Source organism: Acinonyx jubatus, chromosome C2 (genome assembly GCF_027475565.1).
Source record: "Acinonyx jubatus isolate Ajub_Pintada_27869175 chromosome C2, VMU_Ajub_asm_v1.0, whole genome shotgun sequence".
NCBI lineage: Eukaryota > Metazoa > Chordata > Mammalia > Carnivora > Felidae > Acinonyx > Acinonyx jubatus.
In genome coordinates, this window is record NC_069384.1 from 94,256,463 (window position 1) to 94,272,680 (window position 16,218).

Below are 16,218 nucleotides of genomic sequence, written 5' to 3' on the forward strand. Positions count from 1 at the left end.
CGAACAACACTCATACTTAGAGGCGAACATCCAGGTCTGAATTAGCATTCAATTTAGTAGTCACCTCAACAGGAAGATGGTGACAAGAAGGCCCAGAAGAAGTTAGCCAAAAGGAAAAGGCAATAGGGACAAGTACATAGAAAGACCTAGAATAAGAAGAGGACACCACAGGGAGGTCATGGGTCATAGGGTATAGAGATGTTGGCATTCTGTTATACTGGGTTTCTAATTTAATATGCAGTAAGAGTAATACCAATGAATATTTGAATACTTAAATGCACACACCATACTGCAGAGCAAAGTTACACAGGATACAGTCCCTTCCTTCGAGGAGGGAAGGTATCCCATATAAAGAAAAGCTACAAGGGAAAGAAGTACCTGCTAAGTTTCATATGGGACAGCTAAGTCTTGATCTAAGCACAGTTCTAATGAGAAGGGTGACTTCTAGTTGCAGAAATTGAGAAAGCCAGCATTCATTCCACAACCACTTACTGAACAGAATTATGAAAGACTATGTTAGGTCTGGGAAAGCGCCAAGTAATTTACTGGAGTTGAAAGCACAGGAACAGAAGCATGTCAAAGGTAGATGATCTGGGAGGAAGGTAATGGCCAGTTAAAGGAAGCCAGTAATGCTTACTAGAGTAAGGAGTTTCACCTTTATTCATCAAAGACCTGGTTGCATTTGAGGTAGTTCAGCAAGATGGAGAAGATTCCAGTATGTAAAAATAAAGGAGGCATACAGAGGGAACAGCATGAGCAAAGGTAACAGCACACTATCCGGGGATGTGGAGTAATGGAGACTGGTCAGAACACAGCATTTGTATTGGAGCACAGTGAGAGAGGGCTGGAGAGTCGGGTGGGAGGAGAGGGTAGAAGGCCGTGACTGCTGGCTGAGATGACAGGTTTTATCTTCTAGACAAGGAGGAGGTTACTGGAGGCTTCTGACAAAGGGGGTTAAAAAACTGGTAGTGCTACTGCAGGAGATGTACAGGATGGGTTGCAAAGCAAAGGATGAGCCCGATCAGGAGGATGGTGTAATACTCTACGCATGATTTGAAAGAGGTGTGAATGGGGCTGACGACAATGGGAACGAAAACGAAGGATCTGACACAAGTGATGAAGTAAAGAAAGAACAGACAAGGAGTTGGCAGCTGAACACATTATCGTTTGTTAAGGAAAAGGAACCGTCAATAATCATGGACATTTTGGATCTGAATGCAGGAACACATGATGGCATAATGAGCACGAAAAAGTAAATAAAAATAAGGAACTGATTGAGAACAACAGAAAAAGAGACCATAAAGAGTCATTTCTTTTTCTTTTCTTTTCTTTCCTTTTTTAAAAGTAATTTCTACACCCGATGTGGGGCTCGAACTCACGACCCTGAGATCAAGAGTCATGCTCCCCTGAATGAACCAGCCAGGCGCCCCAAGAAGTCATTACCTTTATTTCAGATTTCATATGTCTGAGGTGCTTGTCTGACAAACCAGGGAAGATGTTTAAACAAGCAGATAGAAATGCAGTTCAGGAGAGATAGCAGGTGGGGGGTGCTTTAGGAACTATGGCTCATTTATTCTTCACAGCAGCCTTCTGAGGTAGGCAGTAAGAGAAGAAATAGGCACAGAGAAGTTACGAAATTTGAACCCAGGTTACTCAGTTGGTAAGAGGTGAGGTCAGGATTCAAATTCCTATCTTTTGATTAAATCTAGTGTTCTTTTTAATACATGACACTGTCAGAATAATGACTTTCGTACATTACTCTCTCCTTTGGTAGACAGTAAGCTTTTTTACGAGACTGGCCTACATCTTAATCGTCTTTAATGCCCAGTACTTAGCACAGGGCCCTTTGCTCAAAAACCGTTTGCCAATTTAGCTGGGTGTGATTTAAATAGCTGGTATCAGTGATGTGGGGCTGGCCGAAATCTCCAAGGAACAAAGTGCATATAGCAAAAAGGCGGCTGTTACGAACAGAACTGTGGAACATCTCAGTCTTGAGGGGACAGGGGAAAAAGGATGATAAGTGGTCGCAGAGATGAAGCAGACCAGGATGGGTAGCGCCCAACAAAGCAAGGCCATGAGTGCCAAATGCTTCACAGACATCAGGGGAGATGAGGACTGATCAAAACATGCTTTAAAAATCAGAAATCAACAGGGGCGCCCAGATGGCTCAGTCGGTTAAGTGTCTGACTGCAGCTCAGGTCATGATCTCACAGTCCGTAAATTCAAGCCCTGTATCGGGCGGGCTCTGTGCTGACAGCTCGGAGTCTGGAGCTTGCTTCGGATGTTGTGTCTCCCACTCTCTCTGCCTCTGCCTCTCCCTCTCTCAAAAAATGAATAAACATTAAACAAAAATCAGAAATTGACAAATCAACTCAACCGTCAAAAGCCGAAGAAGCAGGTTAAATTGTAAAGAGTTAAAGTGCAGGTAGTAAGAAAAGTACAAGACAATCAATGTTGACTACTCTGAAGGAGTTTGATGGAGATACTGCTTATTTATTTTTCTTTTACCATGAGCATCGAGTAATTATCTTGAAAAGAAAATGAGGGAAGAAAATATGGTGGTTTAAAGATGTGCTAAGATCCAGGGGGCAAATTAGGATATCTGAGCATAGAAGAAGAGCAGCAGGAAAAGAGAAATTAAAGAAGGTGGAGTAATGGACATAACTGACAAAATGAAATCCTGGCAGAAGCTAAGGAAACAGATCTAGGAAAATGGAGCACCCCTTGCAAAAGAAGGATAGCCTTCCAAGAATAGGGAAGAAGAAAAAGGAGGTGGGAGAGACAGCAATTCTGAGATGCAAGATGGTCTGTGACAGCTGAAAACAGAGCAAGCTCACACCAGGCAGGTCTCAATCCTTGCAGTCAAGCTAAGGCAAGGTTAGTCCGTTAGAAGTGGTGAAGGCAGGGGTAGGACTGAAGGCTTCCAAAATGTAGAGACGGTTTGAACAGCTGCATGAGGAATGTGGTAAGAATTAACAAGACAGAAGTGAAAATATTGACAAGGAGTAAGGGCCTCCTTGAGATGACAGAACGAATCTGTAAAGAGAGGTAAACAATCAAATATGCCCAAATTATTCTAAACCATACTTTTAAAAGATGAACATACACATAAAAAATATGTCAGATCACCGCTGGCTAGACTTGGTAAGTTAATGTCATCTTTTTAATAAGCAATTTGGCAATACTTATCAAGAGCTTTCAAAATTTCATACTCTTTAGGGGCACCTGGGTGGCTCGGTCAGCTGGGTGCCCGACTCTCGATTTCAGCTCAGGTCATGATCTCACAGTTTGTGAGTTTTGAGCCCCACATCAGGCTCTGCACTGACAGTGCGGAGCCTGCTTGGTATATTCATTCTCTCTCTCTCTCTCTCTCTCTCTCCTCCCCCCCCCCCCCATCCCCCTGTTCGTGTTTGTGCACTCTCAAAATAAACTTAAAACAAATTTTCACTCTTTGATCTAATTCCCTCTCTGAGAATCTATCTTAAAGTAATACTCAGGAACTCAAAGACAGTCATCTTCAAAACAGTGCAGTACAGTGGAAAGAGCACGGGTTTCCATCCTGACTCTGCCACCTGACAGCTGTGTGACTCTGCTTGCCCTGTCTGGGTCTCAGTTTCCTCATCTGTAAGAGGAAGATGACAGTAAGTAGATTTATCATGTTGTGGGAATTAGAGAGAAGGCACGTAAGGCAAAGCAGAAAAGGGCAGTCGTTATGACTTATAATAGTGTAATAGATTCAAATATCCCATAACTGAATGGCTAATTCAATTATGTTATAATCTGGTAATGAAGCACTGTGTAGCCACTAAAAAGGAAACTTCCAAATAACTTCAGAAATATTTCAGTCTATAGAGTTACTTACTCGTCATCTGGAGTGAGCTGGACAGGTTCATTAGTAAACTGAGAATCAAAGTTGTCCAAACCGAATTCCCCAGAAATATTTGGTTTGAAGGGAGGTACCACCTGCTTTTGCTCCATCTAGAAAGACATTAGATGACAGCTCAAGCCTACGTTCTTAGAAAAATTCCACCTCTACATTTCTCCTCTTCCCTCAGAGGCTTCCACATCCTATCACAGCGAGTCCTTAGGCGTGGTTCAACGGTATTCACAATGATGGAAATAATGTATAAAACTGAACGCTGATATAGGCCTTACTAATATTACAACCTGCTCCATTAAATTAATATTCTAAGCTTTTATTGTTTTAAAAGCTTTTTAAAAAGCACTTTAGAGAGTGGCTTAAGTTACTTAAGCTATGATATATTTGTTTTGTTTTTTTAACATTCTTTTAAGAGAATAAAATTTGGCCCAAGATAATAAGGATACCTAATATAGAAAACAATGACAATTTACATACCATATCCCAATCAACATTTCGAAAGAATGGGTGTCCCTGAATATCAGCAAATCCTGTTTGAGGATGACAACCCAATCGTTCCTTTGGGTCCTATGATGGAGAGAAATGTTTCAAGAACTGGAGGGATATCATGCTTTAGAATAAATAAATCCTCTTTGTGACCTGGGTTTTGTGTCTATTATATAATACCTGTATCTCTGAAATTACATCATAGTACAACACTAGACTTAAATGAGTATCTGAAGCTTGTGACAAGTACAATTTCCTCACGGCTCTGTCTCTGGCTATCATGTGATTATAGTGGATATAGGTCACTACTCCTTGCTACAGGAAAAGGGGAGGGAAAAGAGAACAGCACAATCATTTCAGCAGCATCCACCTATTTCTTTGGCACAGGTTATTGTGCTGGTCAAAATATACAAACCCCGAAACTCCACAAGTGTGTTCTTAGCTCATTTGTAAAGCTCTATGTCCAATTACAGCAACAAAACAATATAATCTGTGTATAACCGTGATACAACCATTATGTGACCCATTGGACTAAGGGGCTGTACCTTAACAAACAAACAGTCTTGGCTTATTCATTACTGTGAATGAGAACATGCTACCATTTTCCTTTCCAATAAAAGGCATTTTATTTTGAACATTAAAACCTCTCACCTTCATTTTGCAGCGTGCTAATACTTAGATTTCCATTTTAAATCTTTCTCCATCTAAAGTACTCAAAAGCCTCAATTTCTCATTTTGTTAAAATTCATCATTATCTATATTTACCTTAGATGATAAATGCACATCAACCTACTTTTTCTAACCTACAATTTATTTAAGAAAACATTTATGACTGCCAAGATTGCCGTGATACAATAAGCGTATATGGTCTCTGTCCCAGGTCCCTGACACAGCTTCTAAAACCTGAGTGAGTAATTTCCTGAGTGAGCCAATTATCTTTTGTTATTCACAAGTCCCTTTCAATTACACCTGAGTTTATACTAATAATGTGACTCTTGGTGGGCTGGTAGATAGCTCAGGATGGGATCTGGTTGCCGGAGGAACCATCCATGTGATTAGAGAGTTGTAACTTTAAGCCTCATTTTCAGACGGGTGGAGGTCAACTACCAATGGATAATGATTCAATCAATTGTGTCAATGTAATGGAACCTCCATAAAGCCCTCTGAACCACAGGGTTTGGAGAGCTTCTGGGTTGGTGAATATGTCCATATGCTGGGAGACACGGAGGGTGTGTACCCTAACTCCACAGGGACAGAAACTCCTGTGCTCAGGATCCTTTTGGACTGCACCCCGTGTATCTTTTCATCTGGCTGTTCATTTGTATCTTTTTTTATAACCAACCAGTGATAGCAAGTAAACTATTTTCCTGAGTTCTGTGAGCCATTCTAGCGAATTACTGAACCTGAGGTGTGAGAATTATGGGAAGCTCAACTCTGTAGCCAAGTCAGACAGAAATGTGGGTACTCAATACTCATGACTCATGACTGGCACTTGAGGTGAAGATAGTTTTATGGGACTGAGCCCTTAAACCCCTGGAATCTGATGGTAACTCTGGGTAGTTAGTATCAGAAATAAACTGAATTGTAATACACCAAGTTGATGTCTAGAGAGGTGGAGAATTGGTTGTTGGTGTGGAAAAAAACCTACACATTTTGTGTTAGAAGTGTTATGAGTAAAAACCATTCAGAATCATAATCTTAGATCCTAAAACTCTTCTAACCTACTGACCACAATGAAGAATTGAATGGTCTTCAGCATTTCATTTCTTCTAAATTTTATCTGATTACAGGGCTTTTGACATGATAATCTGTACAGAACACTACTGTCCCAAGTGCTCAATAAGGAAAGAGATCTATGAATAATAATCCAAAGAAAACTGAGTAACAAAGCTGTAAGTACGATTGAGGCTATCCACAAAGATGTAATTTTTCCCTAATTGAGTACATGGTATATATATCATCTACATTAAAAACCCCATATGTAATATATAGCTGGCAGTGACTTACACTGTCAAAATGGAAAGGACAATTCATCTCAGGATCTAATACTCTTTGGTAAAGAGATAAGTTCTAGATCTAACTGAAAAAAAATTATTATACGCTAGTGTTTTGGAATATTACACTGCCTGAACCTCTACTTAGTCTCATCTATACAGAGAGAAACCGCTGAAGATTTTTACATTCAATTTATACCTTGTTGAGAAAACTCTTCAGGACACTTGCAGCTTTTACAGACAGAGAGCGTGGTATGCGAATTTGTTTTTCCAAAATAACTAGAAAGATAAAATAGTGGTATTATATTTCACTTTTACATAGCTTCAATTTTACATTTTTATTATGAGCTACTTAAGGGCGTTCTCAAAGAAAAAAATAAGGTATTACATATACTACTTCAGCGTCTCATGTGCTTTCTCAGGCTCGCTCCTCTCCTTCCCTCTCAGAGAGCCTCTTCTCTGAATGCTGTCCTTATCATTTACATGCATATTTTATTCTTTGACTACCTTACTGTGCCTCGGTTTCCTCATCTGTAAAATTAGAATAAAAATAATACCTACTTCATGGGGTTGTTATGAGGTTTAAATGAGTTAATAGCTACAAAATGTGAGGTACATGTTACTATACTCAATTTTATTAGACATTGCCAAGTTGTTCTCCAAAGCTGTTAAATCAATTTTCACTGCTTGCCAGCAGTCTATGAGAGTTCCACTTACTCCATCCACATCCTCACCAGCCCTGGTATTATCGGACTTTAAAATTTCTGGCAAATGCACGGGCAGGAAATAGTAGCTCATTAATGTTTTAATGTGCAAACCTCTAATTACTAGTGAAGCTGAATGCTTTTTCATGTATTCCATGGCCATCTGGATTTTCTGTTACATGAAACAGCTATTCATTTCCTGTGATGGCCTTAATTATTAAATGTAGAATTTCATGGAAATCTTTGGACTGGGTGTTGGGAGCAGGGGGTGATCCCTTGTCTGCTTTTTTTTTTTTCCTGTTTGAGTCTTTGTATTTCCAGTTGTGGGCCTTCTTTTCTTCACCTTTTGATCCTCTTATATTCTTGGTACCCCACTTTTTCCTCCATATTGTTCTTGGACTTATGCACTCAGCCTCGGGGTCCATGTGGAAAGATATTCCTCTCTAGCCACAGGATTCCTTCTTCTAATCTCTGTGATACACAATCTGAAGGAACTTCTTTGTTATATTTCTGAGTATGAGAAAATAGTTGGTAAATGGGACTGAAGGAACAGAAGTAGGAAGATATATTTTTAAAAAAATGAAGGGGTGCCTGGGTGGCTCCGTTGGTTGGGCATCTGACTCCTGATTTCAGCTCAGGTCATGATCTTGCAGTTCGTGAGTGTGAGCCCCACGTTGGGCTCTGTGCTGACAGTGCAGAGCCTGCCTGGGATTCTCTGTCTCCCCCTCTCTCTGCCCTTCCTTCTCTCACTCTCCTTCTCTTTCTCTCTCTCTCTCAAAAATAAATATTAAAAAAAAAATGAAGACTTACATATTAAGAAGTATATTGTCCAATTATTCTCCTCTTACTCAAGGTAAAAATCTGAGCCATCCTCATTCATACTCTAGAATAGGTTATTCACAGAGAATCTGTAAAATACCGCAAATTACCTTGGAAAAGATAATCCTCTGTGTTTTGATCAGGGTTATCCGAGCTTCCAACAATATCAAATGGAGATCTGCCTGCCATCATCTCAAACATTAGTACTCCAAGAGCCCACCAGTCGACACTGAAACCTTCAAAAAAGGAATTTTTTGAAGCAACAAATTATCTATTCTGCATTCTTAAAAGTCAGTAACTTGAGATTCATTTCATTGTATAATTAAAAATTAAACATAATGAAAAATAAACTCTAAATGCATTATAACTATCATGGTTGGCAGTGAAGATTATAGGAATATTTCACTTATCAACAAGGGGAGGTACCTAAAAGATAACTTTAAAAATAAAATATTGGGGAAAAAATATTGGAAATGAAACAATAAGTTCCTTCTCCCAAATATGCCTGTAATTTCAGACTCATAGTCTGTATCTTTTTTTTTTTTTTGAGGATGTAATTAAATTTTGAGAATAACTTTCGTGGGTCTGAAACTTGATCTTCTGCTAGCTGATTAAAGATCCTTGAAGGACCTTGGAATCAGATTCTGAACGGCTGTCAGAAGTACCATCCTCCTTCACATCTGCTGAAATCAGAGGGCCAGAACCCAAGAAGTCCAATGTTTTGAGATAAATATATTCTCTGGTTCCTGACAAGCAGTCAATCTCTCCCTCATTTTTCAGATTCCTGGAGGAAATATCCCAGGAAATGTGAACAATCTTCCAGGGGTTCATGACTTTGTAGTCACATGGCTAAAGTTTAAATCCTTACTCTGCCACTTTCTAGCTGTATGATCTCGGGCAAGTTATCTAAACTTTCTGTAAAATGGGAATTAACAATGCTTACCTCCTAGGATTATTAAGAAGATTAATTTAGTTAATATAATGTAAACTGCTTGGATTAGTGCCTAGAACTTTTAGTGTTGCCATTAATAAAATATTCAAATCTGTACCCCCAAATACTGCTAAGGTCCCACTGTCTCTTATTTCATATTTTAGGGTTTTCATGTAGGTTTTAAAGGGATCAAGGAAGTTTATATTAATAAGATTAGTATTTAAATACTACAGAGTACTATAATGCAGTGGGTACCACATTTAACCACCCATCTAGCACTTAAGCTAAAATAACACCTATTTATTTATTACCATAATCTTCTCCTCTTAAAATTTCAGGAGCAATGTAATTGGGAGTACCGCAAAAAGTGCTGGTTGTATCTCCTGGCCGTAATCCTTCCTTTTAGAAAAAATAAAAAAGAAAGAAAAAACAGAAAAGAAATAATAAGATCAAAAATTATCTTTTAAATTCATCTCTTTTATTTCATTTGTTATATAAGCTCAGCATCTACAGGTAATATATTAAGCTTAAATAAAATATTACTAGTACAGTTGTCTTTATTATTAAAATCATGAGTTGCCCCTAAATAGCTTAAAGAAAGCCTGTCCTCATTAGATGTTGGTGGAGAGTTCAATTAAAATAAAAATTGCACTTGAAATAATTTATATTCAGGTAAAAACGTAATATAAAAATTTTAATTACATGAGTAAAAGGAATCATATTTTATGAAGAAAAGCACTGTAAATCCGACCTGCTAACACAAGCACTGTTGGTTGTTTTTCCTAAGGCACAAATTTTTTGGTTTTGTATTTCAATAGCTACCAGATGGAAAAAATTAAGGCAGAAGACACTAATGTACATAATAGAAAAACTACACACTGAGAAATGGAAAATCACCAAAAATTTATAACAAATTTGTATGCACCTAACAATACAGCCTCAAAACACAAAGAGTAAAAATAGACAAATGAGAAGAATTTCACAATCCCTACTATGGAATGGACATTTGTATGCCCCCCCCCATTCATATGTTGAAGACTTAATGTGATAACACTGGGAGACGGAGACTTTGGGAGGTAATTAGTTATTAGGGATGATGGGATTAGTGTCTTTATAAGAGGAAGAGAACTCCCTCTTTCTCTCCCTGCCATGTAAGAATACAACAAAAAGACACATCTGCAGACCGTGAAGAATGCCTTTACCCATCTGCAAGCCATGAAGAGTGCCTTCATGCATGTGCAAACCATAAAGAGTGCCTTCACAAGACACTGGATCTACTAGCACTTTGATCTTGAACTTCCCAGTCTCCAGAACTATGAGAAGTAAATGTCTGTCTTTTAAGCCACTTAATCTACAGTATATTGATATAGCAGGCTGAACTGATAATACAATCCCAAATCATGACAGGTGATTTCAAAACATCTGTATCAGAAAATGACGTATCATACAGACAAATAAATTAGTAAGCAGAAAAAGATTTGACAAAAGCTAAATATATATATTATATATATAATATACATATACATATATAATGTACATACATATAAAATATGTATAATCTATGTGTACATGAGGAGAAAAGGGGAAAGAAAAGAGAGAGTGTGAAGGACATAGACTCCCTGCATGCAAAAAAGAGATTATATATCCTTTTTAAAGTACATATGGGATACTGACCAAATACTAAGTCACAAAGGAAATCTCAATATATTTTCAAAGAACTAATATCATTTAGACCATGTTCTGGCCACAAGGCAATTAAATAAGATATCAACAATAAAAAGTTTAAAAACAAGCTAACAGTAAATTTACAATTAAGTAAAAGGCAATTCATTTTTGTGAGTTTTATTAAGTAATGCATGCCCATTATAATAACCTCAAAAATATGTAAAAGTAAACAGAATGTATGATGCTACACAATAGAACATACAACACATATAGAAACAGACAATGCCATACTTTAAAACTCTATTTAATGTTATTTATAAACATTTTATATTGTTATGAACTTTTGGCAAACATCTTCTAAATGACTTTATAATGCTATGTTTTGTGGTCAGTCTGTAATTTCCCCTAATTATTCTCCTTACCACCCATTTAGATTATTTAAAATATTTAAAATATTTATCACCAACTACAAGAAAAAAATTTTGGTCATAAACCTTTTCTCATAGGCCAAAAAATCTACTCAGGATACCCCAGAGGCAGAAAAGATATTTGCAAATGACATATCAAAGGGTTAGTATCCAAAATCTATAAAGAATTTATCAAACTCAACACCCAAAAGACAAATAATCCAGTGAAGAAATGGGCAAAAGACATCCAGATGGTTAACAGACACGTGAAAAGATGCTCAACATCACTCATCATCAGGGAAATACAAATCAAAACCATGATGAGATACCACCTCATACTTGTCAGAATGGCTAAAATTAACAACTCAGACAACAACAGATGTTGGCAAGGATGTGGAGAAAGAGGAACCCTTTTGCACTACTAGTGGGAATGGAAACTGGTGCAGCCACTTTGGAAAACAATATGGAGGTTCCTCAAAAAATTAAAACTAGAACTACCCTATGACCCAGCAATTGCACTACTAGGTATTTATCCAAAGGATACAGGTGTGCTGTTTCGAAGGGACACATGCACCCCAATATAGCAGCACTATAGACAATAGTCAAAGTATGGAAAGAGCCCAAATGTCCATTGACGGATGAATGGATAAAGAAGATGTGGTATATATACACAATGGAGTATTACTCGGCAATCAAAAACAGTGAAATCTTGCCATTTGCAACAACATGGATGGAACTTGAGTGTATTGTGCTAAGTGAAATTGGTAAGAGAAAGACAATTATCATATGACTTTATTCATATGTGGAATTTAAGATACAAAACAGATGAACATAAGGGAAGGGAAGCAAAAATAATATAAAAACAGGGAGGGGAACAAAAGATAAGAGACTTTTAAATATAGAGAACAAACTGAGGGTTGCTGGAGGGGGTTCTGGGTCAGGAGTGGGCTGAATGGGCAAGGGGAATTAAGGAAGACACTTGTTGGGATGAGCACTGGACATTATATGTAGGGGATGAATCACTGGATTCTACTGCTGAAATCATTATTGCACTATATGCTAACTAACTTGGATGTAAATGTAAAAAAAGAATATCCCAGAGGCAGAAGTTCTAAATCAAAGAGTGTGCCTGTACATCTTTAAGATTCCTGACACATCCCCACCAAACTGCTTTACAAACAGTTATAACAATGCATACACTCACCAATGACATAGAAGAATGCCATTTCTTCAGACTCTGTAAGCAGACTATTATAATTAAAAAAAAAAAAAAACACAGTATCTGGCATGCAAAAATAAAGACTATTGTTTTAATGTGTACACTTTCTAACAAGGTTAACATTTTTAATGGGTTTTTTGTTGTTGCTGTTCAGCTTTATTTTCCTTTGACAAATTATAGGACATTTTTCTTTTGAAATAAGAAAAAAATCCCCTGGTAAAAAAGTGACAGAGATAAAAAAAAAAAAAAGGTATCACAAATCTCATAAAAAATGGATATATAGGGGTTTGCCTACTAAATGTTTACTTGTTTATAACTAAAGATGTGTATAATAGAAAAATTTAAGGAAATAGAAATTTAATATAAGAAAAGATAAAAATGTCTGAGTTTTGTACCTAAAAGCAAAAATACCTGAGGTAAAGATTTGCTTTTAAGGTCATTATCAAGAGATAATGACATTAAATCTTCAATACTGTTAGAGTGTCTTACTTAATGTTAGCATTTAAATAGTTTAAATAATCTCCAAGCTCTGGAGGCACTTCCTTCAGGTAAATGGGAGAGTGTGATCCATACGTTTACATGCTTGTTGCCATATTACCATGTGCAGATAATTCTGGCCCGGCTACTTCAACAAGGAGAGTAGCACCCTACACATTTTGTGGAAAAACACTGGACTCTTAAATAAAAAACTGTTACAAAAAGAATATAGGTCCGAGAAATAAAGGACATGTCCTGAGAGTAACTGAAATTCTTATTTTGTTCTACTGTACTTTATGTCAGATATTTAAATTTTAAATACAAAAAATGATACATTTCCTGGGAAAATCTTGAATACATTATCACGAGTCACAATTAAATGGTGAAAACTAGAAGGTGACACGCAAGTAGTTACACTAAAGTCATGGGATTGCAGACAATTTTTATTTCCAAATTTTCTCCAGTACTTTCACAACATTCAAAATAAAATGTTACAGACAATAAAAAGAAATTAACTCTTATTATAGCACATATAACAGTCACAGAAAATACGGACTTTTGTAAATGATTAGAAAACATGTATATTTTTCTTTGTGCTAAAATTCCAAAAAGCATCCCAAACAGGGTAGCAATCATTTCTCCATCTTTAAATATTGTTATTTTACCAAAACAATTTTATGAGCTGCTGCGACCTTCTGATTAACTAGAAATGCCTCTCACCTTACACATGCCATAGTCAGTCAGTTTGATATGTCCTTCTGAGTCCAGCAATACATTGTCCAATTTCAAATCTCTATAAATTATCCCTCGTTCATGAAGATAATTTAATGCTAGACTGATTTCTGCAGAGTAAAATCTAAAAAGAAAAATAACTCATTTGATTCAAGTTTCGGAACTGTGGTAAGTTTCTAGAAGAGGTTATTTAAGTCCTATCCCCATCTGCAAATGAAAACACCAAAATCGTGGTCAAAAGATTTTTTCTCCCTATGTTTTTAGAAATGACACCAAAACACAAACTGAAGTACACTTTAAAATATCTTAAGGGTGCCTGGGTGGCTCAGTTCATTGAGTGTCTTACTTCAGCTCAGGTCATGATCTCGTGGTTCGTGGATTCGAGCTCCCTATCAGGCTCTGTGCTGACAGCATAGAGCTTGCTTGGGATTCTCTCCCCTCTCTCTGTGCCCATCCCCTGCTCGAGCATGCGCACATGTGCGTGCACTCTCTCGCACATGCTTGCTCTCTCAAAATGAATAAACTTTAAAAAAATTAAAAAGAAATAAAGAAAAAAATACCTGAGCCCAAAACACTATTACAGAAGTTCCAGTCTACATTGAACTCATACTTTTCAAAAAATTATTAATTTGAAAGTCTCAAACAGAAGTTCTTAATCTGGGTCCTTACATAGACTTCAGACAGTCCACACTGCTACAACTGGAGGCTCAGTTGTGCGTACGTGTGTACATCTACATCTCCTCCCTCTACAGAGTTTCCATAGCTTCTATCACTTCTCTAAGAGACAAATGATCTCTCCAAATGCTAAGAATCATTGATTGGTCTAGAATAAAAAAAAAAAAAAATACTAAAAGTTTAACTCAAACTATAAAATGCATACCAAAATTCTAGAAAATGAATTATCCTACAACCATACCATTTAACATCAAAGAAAGGGTTTTTTAAAAACTGCCACTAACTCATTGGCGATAACCAGAACTTTTGACCTGAACAATGAAAATAAAACACTCAAGTTGGTTTATTGCTACTTTGGGGAATGTTATCATGATCATGTTTGGAGGTATATAACACAAACCTTCTCAGTTACTTAATTCTATGAATAGAGAACCTGAGCCCTTATTTTGTACTTTGGTTCCCAGAAAAGCACAAAACCAGAACTGACACTTTAATACAGTAAAAACTACTTTCCCCATGTCCAACTGAACAAACAAGGAACAAATACAGGCTCTGGTCACATTTAGAAATGTCATTTGTGGCTCTGCTATGAAGGGCAACCATTTAATAAAGCCTAAATAATGAACATACAGGAAATTAAAACAAAACAAAACACAGTTTGGTCTGAGATTAGATTAGTACAATTTCTACCTTTTTATAAAATTGAAGGATAGTATCTCTTTTTGATAAGAAAGAATCAATGTATTAGCAAGATTTCCAATAAATTGGGGCACCTGGGTGGCTCAGTTGGTTAAGCATCCGACTTTGGCTCATGTCATGATCTCACTGTTTGTGAGTTCGAGCCCCGCATCAGGCTTTGTGCTGACAGCTCAGAGGCTGGAGCCTGCTTCAGATTCTGTGTCTCCCTCTCTCTCTCTGACCCTCCCCCACTTGCACGCTGTGTGTCTCTCTCTCTCTCTCTCTCTCAAAAATCAACATTAAAAAATTAAAAAATTAAAAAAAAAAGATTTCCACTAAGTACTTACAAAAATAAAATCTTTAACCTTTGTTACACGCATATACAAACTCATATGCCTCATCTTTTGCGGAGCACAACAGGGTGAGAATTATTGCTAATTATGAGTACAAAACAAAACAAATCATGGCACTGATGAATTAAACTTCTCCAAGGCCATGATCCTTCCCTACCTAATTCCTCCAACATATAAGCAATTTACAATCTTATATAATAATGTCAAATTAAGGATAGAAAATAAACAAATAAATAAATAATGTTTAATGATCTTTTCTTATTCATCAACATGTATGAGATCAGAGAAAAAAAAGCCAAAGGCAGAACAATTCAGAAATTGTAATTACAGGAAGAATAGTCAGAATTACATAAAACCTTAAGAGGAATTGTTTTATTACTCTCAAGTATATACAAATAATAAGTGTAAATCCATCAATTATTTCAATGGTGGACGTTGAATAGATAAAATAATTGGGTTTAGTAAACTGAAGGTTTCCCCTTGAATAGTTTTTATACTTTTCAATTACTTACATTAATATATGTAAATACATAATGTTACACATGTTATAATATAAACTTTTACCTTAGCCTCTATATGACTTCCAAAAAATTAACTAGTATCAAAATAAGTGATTTATCTACCCTTTCAAACACTGGCACATAAAAAGTCCCATAGTATCCCCTAACCACGACCCCAGACAAAAATCCAACGGTACCTGGCATGTTCTTCAGGAAGTTTTCTTTGTCGCTGCATATGAAACATTAGATCTCCTCCATTTACATACTCTATGACAAAGAACAATCTAAAACACAGAAGAGATAAGAAAAAAAAAAAAAACACCCAAATGAACATAGGAAGGAAAAAAGAGAGGCAAACCAAGAAACAGACTTAACTATAGAGAACAAACTGATGGTTACTGGTGGGGAGGTGGATGGGGACGATGCGTTAAATGGGTGATGGGGATTAAGGAGGACACTTGTGATGAGCACTGGGTGTTATAGGTCAGTGATGACTCACTAAATTCTATACCTGAAACTAATATTACACTGTATGTGAATGAACTGGAATTTAAATGAAAACGTGGGAGAAACAAATTAAAAAGAAAGAAAGAAAATTAGCAGGGCTTAACTCTAGGAACTTTACATGTCAGTGGGCTTAAAAAATAAAAATAAAAAAACACAGGAGAGAGCACATGACACCAAAATCCAAAACGAGG

At 36.8% G+C, this 16,218-nt stretch overlaps 1 protein-coding gene across 2 annotated transcripts in view; it reads right to left on the reverse strand.

The window, feature by feature from the left end:
- Positions 1-16,218, reverse strand: part of PRKCI (protein kinase C iota) — a 70,360-nt gene that overhangs the window by 3,100 nt on the left and 51,042 nt on the right. For both annotated transcript variants that reach the window (XM_015088551.3, XM_053221215.1), the window contains 7 exons: positions 15,718-15,804; positions 13,303-13,438; positions 9,126-9,213; positions 7,994-8,119; positions 6,560-6,639; positions 4,358-4,447; positions 3,863-3,978 (listed from right to left, as the gene is read on the reverse strand). In XM_015088551.3, the coding sequence (XP_014944037.1) occupies positions 3,863-3,978; positions 4,358-4,447; positions 6,560-6,639; positions 7,994-8,119; positions 9,126-9,213; positions 13,303-13,438; positions 15,718-15,804 (723 nt within the window). The remainder of the gene's footprint in view (positions 1-3,862; positions 3,979-4,357; positions 4,448-6,559; positions 6,640-7,993; positions 8,120-9,125; positions 9,214-13,302; positions 13,439-15,717; positions 15,805-16,218) is intronic.